This window comes from Bombus huntii, chromosome 7, assembly GCF_024542735.1.
Source record: "Bombus huntii isolate Logan2020A chromosome 7, iyBomHunt1.1, whole genome shotgun sequence".
Classification (NCBI taxonomy): domain Eukaryota; kingdom Metazoa; phylum Arthropoda; class Insecta; order Hymenoptera; family Apidae; genus Bombus; species Bombus huntii.
The window spans coordinates 16,595,596-16,616,399 of record NC_066244.1 but is presented as its reverse complement, the minus strand read 5'-3'; the positions used below and the strand labels follow the sequence as shown (position 1 = coordinate 16,616,399).

Below are 20,804 nucleotides of genomic sequence, written 5' to 3'. Positions count from 1 at the left end.
GGCTAACCATCTATAATGAAAGTCTCGATTGAATTTCTTCGATCTGCGTAGAAATTTTTTCGCTGGTTTGCCCATAAAAATTGAATAAATCGAATAAACGAGAAATTTTCACGTGATACGATCGCGAGGTAATGAAATCTAGATGGAAGATTAAATTGGAAATTTTTATATCATTTAAACGTGGCAGATGTATTTATTATATCTAGATCTTGCTCTCTCGAGTTTCAACTTTATCAGATTTTCTTTGATGCTTTGACTTAACCGTGAATTTATTAAATTGTGTCTTTTCTTATCAAAGATACTGAAATGATTCGTCAATGTTGTGAAAATAGTAGCGAACGATCAGTTAGGTTATTGGGTGGACTACGTAAAAGAGATGTTAAGCTTTGCCTCGCAATCCGCAATCTCAAGGTGGAATCAATTATAGCAGACTGAGCTACAATAAAGATTATTCAGATACAAATATTAACGTAGATATAGATGCGGGATCAAAGAGAAAGTTTGTATTAAATCTTCGCAGAAAATCTTTATATTAGATTCTGAAGCTGATATTATTTTATACTTTAAGCTTATTTCTTATTATCCATAAAACATAGAGCGCTTAGAATAGACACAATCTTGTAATTAGAAAATGAAGTTGACAGCTAGTTATTAATTGTGTGTTTGATAAGATTTTGAATATTTTATTACAGATCTATTTCCTTAGAATCTTGAAACTGTATCTGAATCTAAAATTATATTAAACCCTTAACCCTTTAAACTTTTTATCATTATATATATATGATAAAAACTAATGTCTCCAATTACAAAAAACTTGAAAATAAAAAAATTGCGAAGTTCTTCTCATGAATTTATATGAAATTATTTGTTAATTATCATGTCGATGAAAAGAAGCATTGAAACGCTTCTCAATTGCAAGGGGCTGAAGTCTCTTCAAACGAAGAGCTATATATTTCGAAGCTCCAAACCGACTCTGAATTACTTCAATACCTCCTATTCCCCGTTCAACTCCTTCAACTATCTAAAACAATGCTCTCTGACTAATTTTCCGCCTAACAGAGCAGCGAATTAATCCAACGACAGTGAAAATACAATGATGGTCTCTTTGTCGCTCCTCGGGCTACTTTGCGTTCCTACAACCGGTCGAAGGACTCCGCAGAAATTCCACAGAGGCATTTCGGGTCTGAATTACCGGCAGCGGTTAAAAGCCAGAGAAATTCCGTGCAATCTCCGAGCAGTGAAACGCGACAGAAGAAACGAAGGAGATGATGCGAGCGACGAGAAGTTATGCGAAGCGTGAGACCGGAAGCGATCGAGCGGTACAATTGGCCGGAAGCAAGGACCTCTCGAAGGTGATGTACAGACCGAAGGTTGAACTGGTTTCGAGGTTTTTCCACGAGTTGTCGATAAACATCGCCATTGAATTGAATGGAAACGTCGAGTAACAGTCTACAGCGCATTTTAGTCAAAGTTTAATTAACGGTAAAGTATGGTTCTACGGTTAATCATTTTAGCACAGCGCACAAGGTACGGATATTTCGCCACAAGGCGACGTGATGTCGAACGCAAGAAGCACGTCAGGTGTTTGAAACTTCCGGACATCGGTACGGATGTTTCCATTCAGTTCCAAGCAAAGTTCGATTGACTACTTATACAGGAAAGGGTACACCACACCGATTTCGTTGCCATAATCGATGTTCCAAGTAATTTCACTTCTATGTAGAATCGCCACTCGGCGTTAGTATCTTTCAACGTTCGGATTAGGTTTGAGTAGGATTAAATTAGATTTCATCTGGGTAATGAATCCAAAATATAGTTGTGATTTATGTGGTATTTTATAACGCGCCACGATATATTTAATTACCTTCGATTATTTCTGTGTAACGTGCAGTTTTTTGTATATCAACTTCTATGTTTGTTTCTGTGTCTAGACTCGATTCTTAAAAGATGTCCCATGTATCTATTAACACCCTGGATATTCATTCGAAAGCACAATTTCACAGGTTGCTAAGTGGTCTCCCAGTTCCAGAGACTGCTCAGCGACAGTAGGGCCCTAGGGTTGTGCAACATCGCCTCGCCATTGTACTCCGTGGCACACGACGTTCTGCTACTTTCGCGAGGATTTAGCACGGTTCCACTGGCCAGCGTAAACAACGTCTCGGCGAGCTAGGTAACTTGTTAGAAGAATTATATAAATTCTAAAAATAAAACTTCTCGTGGAATGGAGGAAAGTTTGACTTTGCGTATAGGTGTATTAATATCGATAAACAGAAATTATCCATAGTAATAAATTCTTGCAAAATTAAGTTAAAAGTTTGAAATAAAGTAGAATTTACATATAGTATTGATCCCTTTTGTTTTTAGAAAAATTGATTTCGGAAATTTAAAAAGTTTACGAAGAATATTCTTTCACGCCAGTATTGTTTCTATTTATTCCTTCCATTGTTTTTTAATTACATAAATCGACTGGCTTTAAATGTTTCATTACATTCAAAAAAATCATAGATTTAAGGATTAAAATATTTTTCTTCTATCATATTGTATAAATATGGACAATTAAAAATTACAATTTAAAAAGAAAATTACGATGTATCGTATTCAATATGTTGAATAATATGTTTATTTGAAAGTCTTAATCGTAATTTTCTTAGCGATACTTCTGCAAATCAGCATACGCGTGTATTTATTACAGTTGTCGCACATGGCCCCGTAATTAAAATACGTTTCAACGAGTGATTTATGCGAACGAGATTGTGACACGTACTTAAACGTAGCACGCGTAGGACTCGTTCCGTTTTCGTAACGAAGCTGAATGGTGGGTGGAAAAATTCGAAGGTTGAATTTCTAAAAGCTCTCCTTAAAGAACACGAACGCTTTCTATCTATGTATCGATCATGACGACTGATCGTAGAAGCAATTATTTCTAGTATAACTCTGTTGTTATAAAATTTTCCATAAATTGAATTGTTTTACATCTGTATATTCTTTAAAGTTATTCAATGTATTATGTAATTTAAATAAACAAGGAAATTTAAATTATGCATTTTTGTGTTGTACGTAAGTATGTGGTTCATTCTTCACACACGAGATCATCCAATTATTGCACGAGTCGAGAACAGATGCAAAAAAAAGTGCAATTAAAATGCCCTAATTGAATAATTTCAATTTGCATTCAAACCATAAGATATGTATTTTATAGTACACTATCGAAATCCTACTTATTCTTTATATCTGCTTCGTTCTCCACGCGCGAAATTGCATAATAAAAATAATTGCACAAAGTGGTAGAAGAAATATCGAAAAAGAGATACAATTAACATCGATCCGCAACTTATACCATTCAGCAATTTAAAAAAACTCTATGTTTTTCTATCTTTAATGATTATTAAAGACAGAATGATTGATCAGTTCTTTCAATACCAGTGTTATTTCATCACCTAACATTGCATCACCGATCGAAAGAAACTACTTGAACAAGAAAAGATAAAGTAACAAAACCAGACATACATAAACTTGTTTAAACAGTCCTTCCATCCACCAACGAAGATTCTATATTGTTCTCTCTCTCTCTCTCTCTCTTTGATTATCAATCAACCCTACATACCTACCTACCTAACATACCTACATTGTTTCATTCGCCAAATATTATTTCTCGGTGTATCACTAATTAAAAAGGAACTACCTGAAAGATTTAAAAAAGAGGACAGAGAAAAGCAAGTCGTACGCAAACTCATTTAAATAGTTCAGAAACTCTAAATCGTTTCCAAACCACCTAGACCTAGATCCAGGCTTCCCACCCCTGGGTAGGCGTCAGTGTGACGTATCTAACCGGCGAAACACGTTGGAAACTCATCAGAGAGCGCAAACAGCGTTCCCGATTTTGGTCAGGCAACCACCTGACAGCGACGGTCAACGTGTGCAATTTAAATAAAACAGTTCACCGAGCCTTTAAAGTCGCAGGTGTAACAACGCAAACGAATATGGTAGCAGATAGAACGAAAGAGGGAGGAGGATCGTAAGGAAGTAACATTAGCTACCGGTACGTAAGAAAAAGTGAGAGAAGGAAAAAGGAGGACGCTCGGATACGAAGGACGGACGTAGGAAAGAGACGGTGAGCGACTAGATACGAGGAGAGAGATAACGGAAGAAGGGGAAGAGCACACGTTAAGACAGGTGGTGCGGATAATAACGTCTAACGGAAAACGTAGGCTGTGGGTCACAATAGTCCCCTCTGTATGCAGCTACGGTTTGTCATCGTGACTTATACACGATGACTCAGAAACGACTGGTCCAGTTTTGAAGGTTTCAACTGGAAATGTTGCATCTGGGCCAAAAAGAAGGTAATTTACGAGCTGAAAACACGTACCGCTTTAGGTATGCACGGGGAACTAATATTAGAGCAGACGTTGGGAAAAATTCTTAGGGACATAGATACATATATTAATTTTAAGTTAATAACAGTTGAATTACCATTATTAGCGTTATTAATGGCTACTATTACACATAGTTAATTTATTTTTTGAAGAGCTACACATGATTGGTATACATGTATATGGACGTAGTATTAATTATTATTTAAAAATTAATTATATAGCTTGATTACCTGTTTTAAAATTACTATTGGTATCATTACTGTCGGTAATAGTTATTATTAAATGTAATACATAGCTCATTTAAGGTAGATGCATTTTATTAATTATTTAAAAAGAATAGATAGATGTACATGTGTGTACATCTGAAACTTGATTAAGAATTTGTTAGGTTACTTGTTAATTACGAATTAATGCAATTATTATAGCAGGTTTTTCAGAGGTAAAATTTCATCTAATAATCTACTATTAGAGTAGACCGTATAAAGTTTAACGAGGAAGAAACTTAAAGTACAAAAGGATAGGTTGCCTCTCGAAATTTACGAGTTTTTCTTTCTGTGAATAAATAATTAACTATCATGATAGTGTCAATAGCTCATTAGCTCATTGTATATCATTTATTCTGGAGAAAATTGCTACCATCAAGCTTTCACTGACGATTTCGTTACAAGATGATCACAGTCCAGTGACACTATACTCAAGGATTACTTAATATAGCGCAGCGTGCACGAAGCGTGAACACTGATGATGTATTAGACCATTTGATAGAGACAAAACGCCTGAACGAACATCAACTAGATCGTGACTACGTTATCAATTTCAATAAAGGTCAAACTGGCCCATCATAAATACAATTCAAGTTCTAAAATACGAAATTCTTCGCTTTATTCGTCCAAAATTTACTTTTTTTTGTATCTTACAGAATTAAATAGATTCAAATATCTCTGAAATTCATTGCCTTGTAATTCTTTTCTCCAGGAAATTGCTCGATTTTCTACGGAAATAGCTTGCCATGACTAAACGAAAAGAAAGAAATTAACGCATCGATTTCCATAATAAATAGGTTTGAATAATTATGTAAGGAATGCAGGTAAGAAGGGAAAAAAATGAAGCTATAGAAAGTGGACCCCGATCACAATCTTTGCTTCTCAAACAAAAGACCGTGGGTCCCAAGGGCTAGAACGTTATCAAGACGCCAATTACCACGATGGAATATTTCAAGTTCCCTATTTTTCGCAAGAAATTACTGAAACGCGACTGTAGAAAAATTCCCACTTCCGTTAGCCTGCCCCTCTAGCCGCGATCTTGCTTCGAGGTAACCCATATGACGAACCACCCATACACGTAGTTCCTTCCTTGCATCTGTACACTTGCATACATTATGACGTGTGCATACACGTGCACTGAGAAGCCTTTATATCGGATTCACGGAGGGCGGCCTGAAGGGCCGGTGCACGCCATCACCGACAGCCAATCGATTCACTACCTTTCCTTTCGTTCCATCAACCGTTTCTTCGAATAACTCGTCTCTTTTTTACTCCCAGGTGGCACACATAAGTCAGATACATAATTTATCGAGCATGCTATCAAAACTCTATCTATTCTTAATATTTATGCGTTTTGTTCTTCATATACGAAATCGCATAATAACCGCATACTTAACACTTTGAACGCTCACTAAAATAATAAACCTGTAGTAACGTGAATGTACGCTTAATCTTTAAATAATTTGAATTTATAGATACAATTTTTTTATTTCACGCGTTGCCTCTAATCAAATCTATTTAAATTTGTACCTCATAAAGTCCAAATCGTTTTGAACTACATAAATCCAGATACATCTTCTCAAAGATGCATACATCAGGCATGCAATTTTTAAATTTTAAAAAATGAAAGTGCACTGAATATTGTCACAATTGAAAATGTCGTATATTTAACAGAGCAATCAGCATAACGATGAAATCGTTAGAAAAGAGACTTTTCTAATTTTATGTATTCGTATCTGCTATTCGATATCTGTCAGACACCTTTGCACTGTATTTTAATAAGTACAAGTTTAACGTAGATTAAGCATTCTAATTGTTAAAAAGTCGCTAATCTCCTTCGAAGATACTGGAGGAAATATTCGAAATAAAAATGACTGTTTAATTTTCTGGCAACAATACAAATGGTTAAACATTAGTGAATCCTAGCTATTTAACATTTCATAACTCGCCACTAATCCAATGTTACAAGCATAATATCTCCCTACAAAACTTTTACAATAAAATCCTTACAGAACATTCCACCTGCTGCTATGTCTCTCCTGTTATTTATACGCTGTCTAGCGATGTATATTTATGAAGAAAATTTAGTTACCTAGAAATACTAAGAGATCCGACATCGTATAAATTCGTAACAAAGATTTATATTCACAATGGGAAACTACGTACATACATATTCTATATGAAACCCTACGTACGCCTTCCTGTTATTTGCTACACATAGCAAAGAGACTACCGACAGATGAACAAGATACGTTCTCAAATATAACGAAAAGATGAAAGGAAGTCGTATTATTAGATGTTTTTATAGTAAAAGCAAGCAGAGACGGCAAGTTTTTTTCTGTTTCAGCGAAATTAAAAACTGTTCGACCAACTATTACACATAGCTTCTAGAAACGACGTAGTATCAACACTCCAGAGTTTCCAGACTATGAGTTTCGTATTTCGAACCAGCGCAATTGCGTTTCACTCAAATCGTTTAAACATACGTAACAGTTGAAAGATAACGTGTAATTATTATTATCAAACGTTTGCCAGATGGGTTTTTTTAACGAAAGTAAAATTTCTAATGAAAATCGGATAATATTAAATCATTTCGTAAGTAACGTCATGCTTATATCTAAAACTTTAAAACACAAAAATATTATTTTGAAGAATAACGAGAACTATTTCTTCCACTTTTTGGTAATTTTTTAATCGAATTAATTAGACGAATCGATGTTACTCGTGAAATAACCTGATAGATAGTATCATTCGCTCTAAAATTTTCCAAATTGCAATTAATTAAACAATGATAAAAAATAGATATAGATGGGCTTTTAGACGAAATCAGAATTTCGTCGAACTAAATTAAAAAATTATTAAAAAGCTCACAAACACTCCAAAAAAGAGAGACATTCTTTATTGTACTAAAAAAAAAATATCGCATGAATTCTAATTAGACATTACTTTGGTTATTTTAAAAAATTCTAACATATATCTACTCGCGCAAATTCACTTCCGATTGTTCCTTTACATAACAACCAGAGACAGGAAATTTGACTGTATCACGAGATTTTCGTTCCAAAGAATAAGCACGATCGCTTTTTCGATAGCTGAAACTACATATACACACGCATACAAGTCTCTTATTCCTTGCCACTCAGACCTTTCCATTCCGTGATGTCTCATTCAGACCATTTTCTGTCACGAAAGAAGAAGCCAATCTTCCGCCTTTCTTCTTCGAGGAAGCACTTCCTCGTAACCTCACGTGGATGTAGTGTCATTTATCGATCGTACAGGTGCAAAGCAATTTTAGCATCATCTCGCGCATCATTTATGGAAGAGAATTTGTTATTACCATTGATTCAAAATGCTCAACACGATACGCGTTTATTTTAAGACTAGCTTTAACGCCGTAATTTCATTAAACGTTAACGTCAAACATTAATAAAAATCAAGTTCTGCTTCCATTTACGGATCTATTAATGCTAATATTCACAGACGTCATAATAAAAATTAATGATCAATTAAATAATACACTACCGTTTATAAATATTAGGTTACTTACTTTGGTCGATTATAGATAGTAATAATGAATTTGAATTTGACGAAAATGTACAAATTAATAATAAATTAATAATATAATTAAAAGCAGGATCCGTTATTGGTTTGTGAAATTAGCGGCTTATAAATTTAAATTACGCGTATTAAAAGACATCAAAATAGCGTGTCTTATTATTTACATTTCGATAAAAGCATTTCGATAAGGTACCGTTTATAGAAATTCCTTACTGTTAAAAAGAAGAAAAAAGATTAATACAATTTTTTAACTGTGATATTATTCTTAATAAATATTATAGTATAATTTTATTAGACGAAAGAGTATACTTTCATGTTAGCTCGTCATTAATTAATTAAACGATTAATTTCTAAAGATATCCCAAAACTAACGATATTTTTAGCGTGTAACAAACCAATAATATCTAATCCACTACTCTTGCAAAAAAAAGAAAAGGTAAATCTCGCTAAAAAAGAGCGTTCGTTCAAATATTCTTCCAACATCGCGTGATTCTTGTCATCCATTTCATCGCAATAAGATTAATTGTTCGGCAGCTACTTAATCGTAAGTAGAAAAATAAAAGGAAGTCTACCGAAGCCGGCAACGCGAGCTCGTTAAAAGAAGAAGTAAAAGAGAAAGAAATCGTAATAACTATCACGAAAGAGGCGCGCTAGAAGCGGCGTGCGATCATCAGAGCCGTTTAACTTTTTAATTAATTGCAATTCCGCCGACCAGATTTCCGCTTGTCGGTGGCGTAGCAACGCATCAGACGACCACAGAAAAAAGAAAACGACGAGAAAGAAGCTAGAAAAAGAAAAACAGTCTCCAGAGAAATCGAGTCATTGGCGGTTGCACCTACACGCTCGACTACGAGGATGCATTTAAATCTCTTTCCATCTCTTGCACTCTGTAAAAGGCAAATACGCGTTAACACGTTGAAAGAAGAGAGGAAGGATATGTATACGAGGCAAAGGACCGAGAGAAATGGAGAAACTCTCGAGATCTCACGTCCGAAAGGCGGTAACGACACGGCAACGAACCACCCTGTAATTTTTCTTTTCGTGTCTCCCGGGCAACGAATCATAAACGAGAGAAGCGCCAGACGGCATTGTCTCTTTCTCGTAGTGCATTACGTAAATGAGGGTACACCGTGACCATTGTATTCAATCTGCACGTGTCACGACGGTGTCCTTCCGCTTCTAATCATCGCGTAAAGAAGAGCGCCGAAAGTGTGCGCGTCACGTCGCGCCGGCAGGGCCAACAACGCCCTTACAGCTTTTCCACCTGTCGACTGTTTATTCGCATCGTTCTGTTGTTCTCGCTCGAGTGTCTTTTTTGTCGACACGCTTTGCCACGACTTTCTTGGCAGAAGTCGTGATTGCGTACAGTTTTAGTTTCTTTTTGTTTTTTTTTTTTTGCTTTTAGAATCAATTCCTTTTAGGCTATTGAATGATCTTATCTTTTTTATCGTTTCAGTGAATATGTATATATATAGGTTGGGGTACGTACTTTGCGTGTCGTGTAATTGTTTTACAATGCACGCGAAATATTCGATCCTTCTTTGTGTCTCCTTATTTTTGTATGCGATCTATTAGGATAATAAAAAATACAACGCGTCTTTTCCTATTTTCATGCAGTTTTGGAATAGATTATTCGAAAAAGTTGATATTCTAGAAATTTCGAAAGTAACAATAGTTCCGAATAAATATAAGTTATGAATGATGTACTTGTAAATTTTTATATTTGTTTCTCTGTTTATTTGTCTATATTATTTTAAGGGTAAAATACGAGATCTATTGTTCGTATTGTTTCTACATCGTATATTTCTCCCGAAGCGAACGTTGAAGAATTTAATCGAAGCTTGAAACCACTATTTTTTCAGCGACATTGTTTCTTGGAAAAAATGACTGTTTGAAGTTGTCGGATAGCGAAGAAGGTGCAGCTACAATACATCGTTAAAATACATATGATTAAGTCATTAGCTTAAATGAGGTTAATCAGTGACAATCGTTAAAACTGAATGAATCACTGCAATATACGCTGTTTGCTGTCGAGCTAAAAAAGAGACGTAATATCGCTTCAAAAAAAAATAATATGCAGTGCTTCCGTCCTCGAAATTTTTACAACTATTAATTAAAAATTGTTCTTCGCCCGAAAACAATTTTTAGCAAATTATTTATACGTGTTCTCGCTCTGCCCAATTTTCTCATATTCTACATAATCTTTTTAATTTATCTCATATTGTATATCTATACTATTTTAAATATTACGTGCGTAAAGAAGAAAGATGTTACCAAAGAGATTTTTCCTCGAATTGTATAATTGCAACATCCTACTTTATACGTATAAACTAGGATAAACACTATGTTTTCAACACCTGTACAACTTGTTACAGAATCCTAACGTCGACTTAGAGATTACGCAAACAAGCGACCCGCAGGCCTAACGTACTTGATACGATCTCAGTTTCTTGATTCAAGGTGCCGTTAAACTCTATTATTCATCCTATCGTGCATTCCCATTTTCAGCAAAATAGAAAATTATCTTCGTCAGAAATTTATTCACGACTCCTCGATAGCTTGATGTAATTATTTAAAATTAATATTATTTAGAAAAGATAGTTTACAATTATTTGAAGAGATAATAAGGATTATAGCGTGGATTAAGATTCATCTATAACACAATTAGCATGACGTAGCATCGAAGAACCGTAAATATTCACACTTCGCTTTTCGAATTTCACTAACAACCTTTCCCCGTTGTTTCTATCGTCACTTGTTCGCATACCAAAACATCTGTTCAAAGAGTCTGGCTCGTTTAACGTCGCTATTACCCGAACGAAAACCAATCAGTTTCTCTCTTATGCAAAAACAGCGCGAGGTCTCCATCAAAGAAGAAGTTTTCCTTTTAGACGGCCGTCCTAGATTTCAAAATTTGCGAAAGGCGCTTGTTTGTCCCAGTTTGTGGGCGATTCTAGGACGCTAGTCAACTGGGCGAGAAGCGTCGTACAGGTAACATACGCGAATTCCAAATGAATTCGCAGATAGCTATACGGAAAAACGAAACTGCCTTCGAGCGACATTCTTTCGTTCGAAAATCTATCCACGACGTTCCAAAGTTGCAATCTCTATTCTCTTCGTGTATAGCAAACTATCTAACAAACTTCGATCTCGATCATTCGAGAGGAAATAAAGCTGTGTAACTTGGAAAGAAACGAATGAGACGCTCGCAAACGCGTTATTTCGTTATACAGTGGCTTTGAACCTGTTTCTCTTCATTTCTCATTCTTTTTGTTTCCTTTGAGACAGAAGTTTCACGCTATCGATGGACCAACAGTCATGAAAAATGTATTTGTTTCTTTGCAATTGACTAGATTGGAATTTATCTTCAGTTTCTCTATGGATTTCTTATAAGATGAAATGAAATCTTACAAGAATGCTTATAAAGTTTTTCACGAAGTTCTAAGAGTTTTTATCTTTGACTACCCTTTACAAGCATGTTCGCCTTCGTTTAATTGAACTTCGATTTATTATATGGTACATTAAGCGACGCGCATTTCTCAAGGGGGATTAATGAAATGATTTCCTGGTTACTTTTGCACAGCTTCAATTCGCTATTAAGGAAGACGTAAATCCTTTGGCAAATATTACTTTCTTCTCGCAAAAAGAAAGTGTCAAAAGATCAGGAAGCAGTCGACCATTACAAGCTGTTCCACGTCTGTTGTATCAAAAAACACCGGCCATCCTTAGATTTGCGGATTTAAAGCTGGCAAAACGAGTTTCAACGACGATTAACGCAGTCTAATGCAGCGGCAGCTGATGAGAATGTCCTAACATTTCCATAAATATATCGTAAAGAAACTAATCATACGTTTAAAATAAGTGTAAGTATTTCTAATTAAAGACTGGTCAACTGCTAAATAGATCAGAGTCTTCTTCACAAATTCTGAAGAAGAATCGTTCATTAAAATCGCTTAAATCATTGGTTCAAAAAATAGTTCTGCGATTATTTGTTATAATTTTGCAACATTTAACAGTGCAATACGCGTGTGTGACTTTGGTATTTATGCATGGAAGATTCTCTAGATATTAGGTACGATAACATGTGCTTCCTACAATACGTATTCGTATCTTTTCACGAGAATCAAAGCGTTTTCAACGTTTACGTACCGCATACACGTAACGTGATTACGTCACAAAGCGTGCAAATTAACGTTCTTAATAGGCAACTTTTGGTTGGAACTGCTATTTCTTGTCCAGTGAATAAAGTACTAACGAAAATTTTCGTTCAGAGGAACAAAGTTTCACATCTATTTAATATTTCCCTCATCGAATAATTAACTCCTTTACATTCAGATGGTATAATAACATAATTACCAAAAATTCTTTAATTCCAATAAAACTGTGAAAGCTTTCTTCGTGAATAAAGGAAAAAACATTTCTTTCGTGGCGAAACTACTAAGAATTTCCTAAAAAAACCTGAAAACTCTACTATAGCATCATCTCCATTGTGTAAAAACAAAAGAAAAATTCCTTCAATTAAACAGTTATCTACGGCATGGTAAAATAATACTTAGCGCAAATATTGGCACAACTTCATAGCAAAATTACTAAAAACTTCCTTATAAAACTCCAAAGACTCTACTATAGCGTCACACCTGTTGTACGAAAATCTGCGAAAAATTTCTTCGATTAAGCAGTCATTCTCCTTTACGAAACTATATCTAGCACGGATATTTAATACCTCGTGGAATCTACAAACGCGTAACAGAATCACCATGAAATAACGATATAGTAAAAACACAAAAGGCAGACTCCGTTCGAGTCACGGTCAGGCAGGCGATAATACGGGGTTCTGCGTGGAATTCTAATCGGACCATCGACTTCTAACTGTTCCGAGATACGGAGGAGTTGCTGGGTACTCCGCGGCTCAGAACCTCATAATCTTCGCGCGACGTGACCAGTGTAACCCAATTCACCGACGACAGACTCCATCGTAGCCTTAATCGTTCGCCTATAGGCAGATGCGTATAGGTGTTACAACGTAACAGCTGGGCACCTGCTGTTCCTCGTGCAGTTTCTTCTCCCTTCTATCTACCTGCACGCAACGACGAGGGCTACGTTCTTTGTGTCACATTATACTCCACATTCAACGACCAACGGAGAACCAGGATGCCACGATGAAGGCAACGACAAAACCCACAACTTTCTCCGACTTGCAGATTTATTTCGCGTGCGAGCGACTTCCTGCACCGAGGGAAAACAATCGTAGCCTCCTCTCGTAGTGAACCGTCGATGAATGGAGGAAAAGAAGAGATCCCTCGTTTAATACCTACGGGCACCAACTTTCTTTCTGTAATTGCGACTCTCTTATCACCCGAGTTTTCCGCCACGATATAGAAAGTTTTCGGTTGTTGATTCTTCTTGGATCAGGTTCGATATAAGAGTCGAAGTATAATATTTTACGATTTTGTAGACTGAAAATAGCGATTTATACTTTCATATATGTCGAACTAAATATTTTCACGGACTATTTTACGCTGTTATAGTCTTGAACCTTACACACACTTGGATTGCAAATCTTTAACTTTCACGGTTTCGCATTGCACTTGCTCTTGTGGATCTTTGTCTAACTCGGTTCAAGATGTGTATCAAATATTCTTGTATAATATTTTACGCTCTTATACACGTATAATTAAACTGGGAATGTTACGCGTACGAAACATTGAACTTTAATAAATTACTAATTAACTAACCGATGAATGTATTTGTTTTCGATCTGATCGAAACTGATCTCGAGTTGTAGTACACTATGCCTTCTTTACAAAATCACGAGATATATGTTTCTATGATGTATAATTGATGAAAAAACAATTTTTCTCATAGGATAAAAAGAATTTAATCTTGAAAGAGTTAGGAAGGAATAGGATAAATATAATTTAGATTTAAGAAACATCGTATCGAGAAGAAGTATCCTGTTTTCCTTGGAATTTTATACGTTCAATAATTCATTATTTCGAATTAACGTATTATATAATGTGCTTCAAGAGCCATATCCACAGTCTACTAATACAGAGTAAAATACACGATATTTCCTGTTCTTCGATACTGAATGGATTACGCGTACGTATCTCGATACGCGTGTATGGAAACGTGTTAAACGGTCTCGCCTAACTTACAGAAGAAAAAAGACTATATGCCCTTAGGCGACTGAATACTCGACAGTAATGTCAGTATCCTAATAAGCTTAAGATTCAAGTCGGTAAAAACATGCTAAGCTGCATACTCCACAGCTTCCATCACTACCAAAAATACGATCGTTCTGCTTAATTATCCAGAAACGAGAAGATACCTTTATCTAATCGACTTCATTATGGACTTAAAAACTCGGAAAAAAAGTCACTAAATACCATTCCAATTATGTATTCATAGATTAGCCATCAATGCTTCCAAATTAGAACTATCACCTTGTTTTGCATCAGAATGCTACAGAATATCGATGGACAAATGTAATAATATTCCTTTTCCAAAAGTTGATGTAAATCCAGTTTGGAGGGAAATAAATTAAAACTAGTTTCATTAAAAAGCTAATATTTCCTCTTCGCTATCACTAGTAATCATTAACAATTTTTGTTAATATTAATTAATACAAACGCAAAAATATTTAGTGTAAGTGATATTTATATATAAATCCACCCTCGTAAAAACCATCTAAATCCAATTTATTTTCAATATCGTACTATTAACTACTACAGAAACAATAAATTAAATTTATAAACTTTTCTCAAAAATATCAATAAAATTTCCTATAAGAGTAGTAAACTGATATACGCTCCTTAAAAGAGAGAGAGAGAGAGAGAGAGAGAGAGAAGAAAGAAATGCTTCAAATATCATTACATTTTCAAACTGAATAAAATAGTGCGTGGAAGAAACAAAGAACTAGGTGTGTTACGAGTACGCATATTCGAACAGCTTCGACAGGAAGCATTTGACAACGCACTCCTGTATCCTCAATCGATATTTAAGTGCCTCAAGGATGTTTCTCGTAGATGAATACAACCATGATCTCCATCCTTGACACGTTTTTACGTCCATGAGCGGATCGCGGGGAAGTACACGAACTTAAAAAGCGACATGAGAGAAGAACGGGTGCGTTTCTTGCTCTTCTCTCTACATACGCGGCTCTAACAAAATACGGAGACGTTGAAATATTAGGCATAGCAGAACGTGAGCGTCAGGGGAAGATCTTAAAGCGAAACGGTGCATCATACGATATGTATTTCTGCTTAATACACTACCCACGCTTAAAACATTCCACAGTCATGTCGTTGACATCCTCTGCAGTTCCAGAATTTCCCATCCAGCCCTTTGGTTTACATATACGCGAGGAAAATCGCGCAATTCCTGCCCTTTGTTACCAACTCCTAATTATCGTCGCGATTTTTGCCCCTTCTTTTGACTTGTCGTTCATTTTTCGAAATATACCCCATCTTTGTGACGATGAATGACACTATCTGGTATTCTTCGTACGAATTTCTTTACCTACTCTAATTGGTTGTATTTGTATTCGATATAACAATCCATTTTTTAATTGGTAGATTAACAACATTCCACGATAAAATTATTACTAAGGGTTCATATAAACGTTTCTTATCTCCTTTTCTGTACCAAATTCGAATATTGATTAAATGTTTAATTCGTAAAATAAATATCGTTTTCTAACAACGAAATCCAAGATCATATTTACAGCAGACATACTCGCTATATCGTAAAATTCCTTCAAAATATAAAATATTTTAAAATATCTAGGTATTAATCATCAATGTGTACAAAGATCTCGGACGCCATATTTCTTTCGCGTCCACATTAATCTCTTTATCATAAAACTCTACCTAATTTACAAATACACAAAAAATAATCAACATTTAACATATTTTATGTCCGTAGTAACATACATAGATACTACCTATGGTATGTAAAAACGCAAAGTTGAGAAAAACGGCAATCTCACATACATAATACGCGACGCCGATGACGTACGTTCAATATGTCATCGAAGATCCTCTCGCACGCGGAAACTGGTTTACGCGATGCAACGATTACCAAGCGAGATGCTAGGAATCCGAAACTCGCAGCTTCTTCGAGAGTCAACGTACCTCCCCTCTTTTTAACCGAGGAACGTTCAAACTCGCTCCTCCGCCACGGAGGCCACGCAATCAGACAGTTTTTTTGAGGTTCGCATGAAACAGGTATTCGGGGCGGTTACTGGAAGGTAGCGTGTATTGCCAACACGCCGACACAAATCGGAATAATCGTGGTCAATGTGTACAAGAATAACCGAGCCATAAGAGAATTAGCATCGAAACGTGGGTCCCGCGTTTTTATCCCGCTTCAATTTTTCGAGTCTTCCACATCTTGATAGTGAAATAGGTTTCTACGCGTTTGTATACAAAACAATCTTAGGCTATGGTTACAATGAATGCGTATTAGAATTAACTCAGTACATCAAAACAATCACATATGTATAAACAGTAGCTATAAAGAGTATTCGTACTATTTTACTTATTATACCATTTATGTACGTATCATTTATTAGCACTTTCATATGACTATAAGAATTTCATACTATGAAAATGAAATGTAGAATCTGATAAAAAAAGACACTGCATTGGAAAATAAAAGTAGCCACAGTAAATTTTTTCTAGTGTATGCATTTCGGTTTGTAGATGTTCCACTCGTCAGAACACCACAACAGTTTCTTCAAATACGCATCCACTATATAACCTTACGCGGGAACGCTTTAAAGGTAATAGAGATTCTCAAGTGTCGGTCACACAAAATATTACAAAATCGTTACCGCTAACAAACTATTATAATTTTCGAAAGTTCTTAAACATACATCCTATCTTCCAATGATTATGTCTCACGAATATTTGTAAATCTACGTATCTTATAAGCTATAACTCATGCGCGAGGAAACTTAAAGAACTTTTTTAAAGTTTTTATGGAAACAAGAAAGGATACTCACCGTTCAAGCAAACGTCGATCCCACCAGCAATAATCCACGTGCTGAGAACACACTAGCCAACACAATGTATGTACACACAGAAAAAAATCACTCGCGACAATCGACTATATGACTAGGAACAGAAAAACGTCAGTATCACTAACGCGATTGGATACGATATACGAAAAACGTTGTCCCGGTACACTACGAATAAAAGGAAAAAAAGCACAACCGAAAGAACGATGGAAAAACCGCGAACCGTAGAAAACGTTCGCTCATGACCGTCTCGCGTGGCCGGCTGTGACTCTACTCCGGTTCGCTTTGGCTTCGGCGCGACACTCCGATCCCCACCAAACCCGATTCTCCCCACCGATCGTCACGACTGTACTTCCAGTTTGTACTTCCGATCTTCTCGGCAAAGTTCGGCAGCTTTCGACACGATCGGCGGTCCGTAGGGTTAGATGCTATACATATACATGTAAAAAGGATTTAGCAATCACAATTTTCTTTTTACTAAATTCGAATTTACGATAATCTTATTAATAAAATGATTAACACGAGAAAATCTGATAAATGTTTAATTTAGATATAACTTTTAACAAACTATCTGCGATTTTGAAATATAGAAATTATTACAAATTGTAGTGAATTATTTCATGTGCTGTATCTTTACGTCAGTTTTTAAACTTATTATATTATTTATTATCTTTGATTTATTAGGGATATTATGAAATAAAAAATAAGGTAAAGTGAAAAATTGAAACATTTTATTTATAAAATTACGTCTATCACATCGTTCTTCTTCTTTAATTGTTGCCATTTTCCGAATATACATCATTTTTTAGTTCATAAATCTGAAAAAAGAGAAAAACATATGTATATTTTCCCTCTATTATTCAAAATGTTCGTTGTTAATACACACTTGTATATATGCTTCAGTTAATGTTATCATTTGTGGCAAAATTTGAGTTACGTGTAAATCCTGCAACTCGTACCACTGACCAGTTGCTCTATGTAGAATGTGAACTCTATATGTTCCTTGACCAGGTTCACCATCGTGAACTATATTTGCTACCAAATCATATGTTGTAAATGGATGTCTTTGTTTTACTTCAGGTGTTAAAATATCTCCAAAATCTACATTTCTGAAAGCAGTATATATTTTTAAGTTCTTTCACATTGTCATATAATAATATTATTAAAAGTTACGTACTTAACTGGAAAATTAACTATGGTGGGATTTTTTTCCACAAAGAATGTGTTCTTTGTAAACCTCTGTAAAAAAATAAAATAAAAGATGAACATATAATATTAATACGCCATTATATACTTACTTTTATATAAAGTATGAGATAAGGAGGAAGTTCTGTTATTTCAAATCTCTTCATAAAATTTTCTTTATATGTTTTATACTCTTTTTCAGTTACAGCATTAAATTTATTCAATAATGTGTACAAATTGACCTATAATAAAAAAAAAGATAAGTTTTCTGATACTGTGATGATCAAAGCTTATGGTTCGATACTTACTTGAGGAATAATATTTTCAGTAAATTGGTCTTTGAAAAGAGGAGGTGGTGGAAGATCACATGTCAAATACAAAAATGGGCTTTCTGTTACAGTTTCGCCATATTCTACCGTATGAAGTAATTCACTTCTTTGACTTTCATCCAATTCAAGTGGCGGTATTTTTCGTGTATATATCCGCATATGACCCAAAAACGTTTTATACACTATACTAGAATCACGCTTTTTTGTACCATTTAATGCTAAATGAAGGGCATTTAAAAACCATGAAAGAAAATCGATTGGATCACCTGAAAATTGAATTTTCAATATATAAAAGTTATTAATAAAAAAGTGATTTACTTGTTGTAATATAATTTTATTTGTACCCTGTTCAGTAAATTGAAATCTCTTTTTACTCCATAAAACAACAGCTTGTAACATTTCATGTGGACTGACATGAGCTTTGAAATTACGGGGATTCCATAATTTTCTCATTAATTCACCAAATCGTTGAACTAAAAGATAAGAAGAGTCTCCAGGTGGCCTCTTGACATGAGAATAATTAGATTCTCTTAAGAAAAAATCTCTTAAAGGTGTAACATGAGAAAGTGCCTAAAATATTGAACTCTTATAATTATCTCATAAGATAAAATTAAAGAAATTTAAATATTTCAAACTGACTCACTTGTAAAATAACATTACAATAATCATTTGCTTTAATATTATTCATTCCCACAATACCAGGAGAATATAGCGATCCATCTATGGCTCTTGATAATTTATCACTTTTATCTAATTGTGCAATTTGTGCTTTATCAAATGTTGGATTTAAAACATATTTTATGTCATCCAATGATGAATCTGAGTAACAGTTATTTATTAAGAAATATCATTATCTTTTGATATAAACAAAATAGTCAAATAATATTTTCTTACCAATTATTTCATAATTGTCAGGTAGACAATAAAATTTTAATGTATGTAAATTTAAGAAAACATGATGACTTTCAGCTACACTATGTGTATATGCATGAGTGTTTGTACCTCTACCTTGGAAGTACTTTCCACATACAAGACAAGCATATACATTAATTTTTGACAATGATACTGAACATAGTTTTTCAAAATCAAAGTCTAAAAATTGGCGATTTATTGTATCTAAATAAGGGCACAATCGTGGAGCTTCTGAATTTGTTTTTATAATTTTAGCTTTTTCTGTAATTAGAAAAAATAATCGTAATGTATTTTAATTATTTTTAAGTTAGAAACTATGTTTAAAAAAATTACATATTTTGAAAGGATTAAATTTATTTAACGTAAGGTCAAGTCCATAAATGCCAAAATAATGTATATTTTTACTTAGAATAGGTTAATCAAGGTGATTAAAATAAAGGAATCATCACCTAACCTTAAAATTCAAGTATGTAAACAATAAACTCGTGACATTTTATAATAAGTATTTAAAGTGAATAATAATTAATTCATGCAAGAAATAATTAAAAATACTCACTGGCAATGCCTTCATCTAAATTATTTCGTTCTATCACTAATTTTATTTTCTGTTGATTCCCTGATTTACTTGTCGCCATTTTTGTTAGCAGTTCAGGTAAATCATTTTTATATAGCGATACATTCGTAAATGAGTAATGAATAAATACTAGTATGTAAAAATCATTAATAAAAACTAACGTTTGCAAATATTATAGAAACTGACATATATTTAACCTACAACGTAATTAAAAAATAAAATGGCGTTGATAATTTTACTTTGTTTTATTATATTTAAATAAAGAGTTAATAAAAACATAGATTTATATCATACATATAACTATGTTAATACATTTCCTTTATTTCTCTTTGCAAAATATTTCAATATTTAATATAATATTTAAAAAAAACATTTAATATATTCTCCCTCATTTAAAAGATTATTAGTATATCTTAGTTTTAATAAATTAATAAAAGTATATATTTGAAATCAAATTTGAAATAGAAACTTTTTCCATAACGAAGCAGTATTAATAAGGTTATGTATAATTTAATGAATTATCAACTATATAACAATTTTTTAAAATGCGATATGTATAAAGATTCTTGTTTTTAGTATTATTGCAGA

The 20,804-nt window shown here is 34.2% G+C and overlaps 2 protein-coding genes across 3 annotated transcripts in view; both read right to left on the bottom strand.

The window, feature by feature from the left end:
• LOC126867835 (rap guanine nucleotide exchange factor 2-like) overlaps window positions 1-17,494 on the bottom strand; it is a 249,371-nt gene extending 231,877 nt beyond the window's left edge. The window contains exon 1 of the mRNA XM_050622811.1: window positions 17,202-17,494. The gene's annotated coding sequence lies outside the window, so the exon portion shown is untranslated. The remainder of the gene's footprint in view (window positions 1-17,201) is intronic.
• Window positions 17,495-17,925: 431 nt separating this feature from the next.
• On the bottom strand, window positions 17,926-20,437 carry LOC126867891 (U4/U6.U5 tri-snRNP-associated protein 2). Of its 2 annotated transcripts, XM_050622965.1 has the most exons (9): window positions 20,199-20,437; window positions 19,625-19,903; window positions 19,374-19,549; window positions 19,075-19,300; window positions 18,710-18,996; window positions 18,515-18,643; window positions 18,394-18,455; window positions 18,103-18,325; window positions 17,926-18,034 (listed from the first exon to the last, which is right to left on the bottom strand). In XM_050622965.1, exons 1-9 carry the CDS (start codon window positions 20,275-20,277, stop codon window positions 17,987-17,989), a joined length of 1,509 nt encoding a protein of 502 aa, XP_050478922.1. In that variant the 5' UTR covers window positions 20,278-20,437; the 3' UTR covers window positions 17,926-17,986. The 2 variants fall into 2 exon arrangements, with proteins under 2 accessions (XP_050478922.1, XP_050478923.1); XM_050622966.1 differs by lacking the exon at window positions 17,926-18,034 and having other exon boundaries at window positions 18,149-18,325; window positions 18,399-18,455.
• Window positions 20,438-20,804: the final 367 nt, after the last annotated feature.

Excerpts from the sequence above, each read along its gene's own strand:
- LOC126867891 (XM_050622965.1), bottom strand. The coding sequence starts at position 20,277 with ATGGCGACAAGTAAATCAGGGAATCAACAGAAAATAAAATTAGTGATA. Across the intron at positions 18,644-18,709 it reads CTGAAAATATTATTCCTCAA|GTCAATTTGTACACATTATT; the intron begins GTAAGTATCGAA and ends TTTTTATTATAG. Across the intron at positions 18,456-18,514 it reads ATCTCATACTTTATATAAAA|AGGTTTACAAAGAACACATT; the intron begins GTAAGTATATAA and ends ATTTTTTTACAG.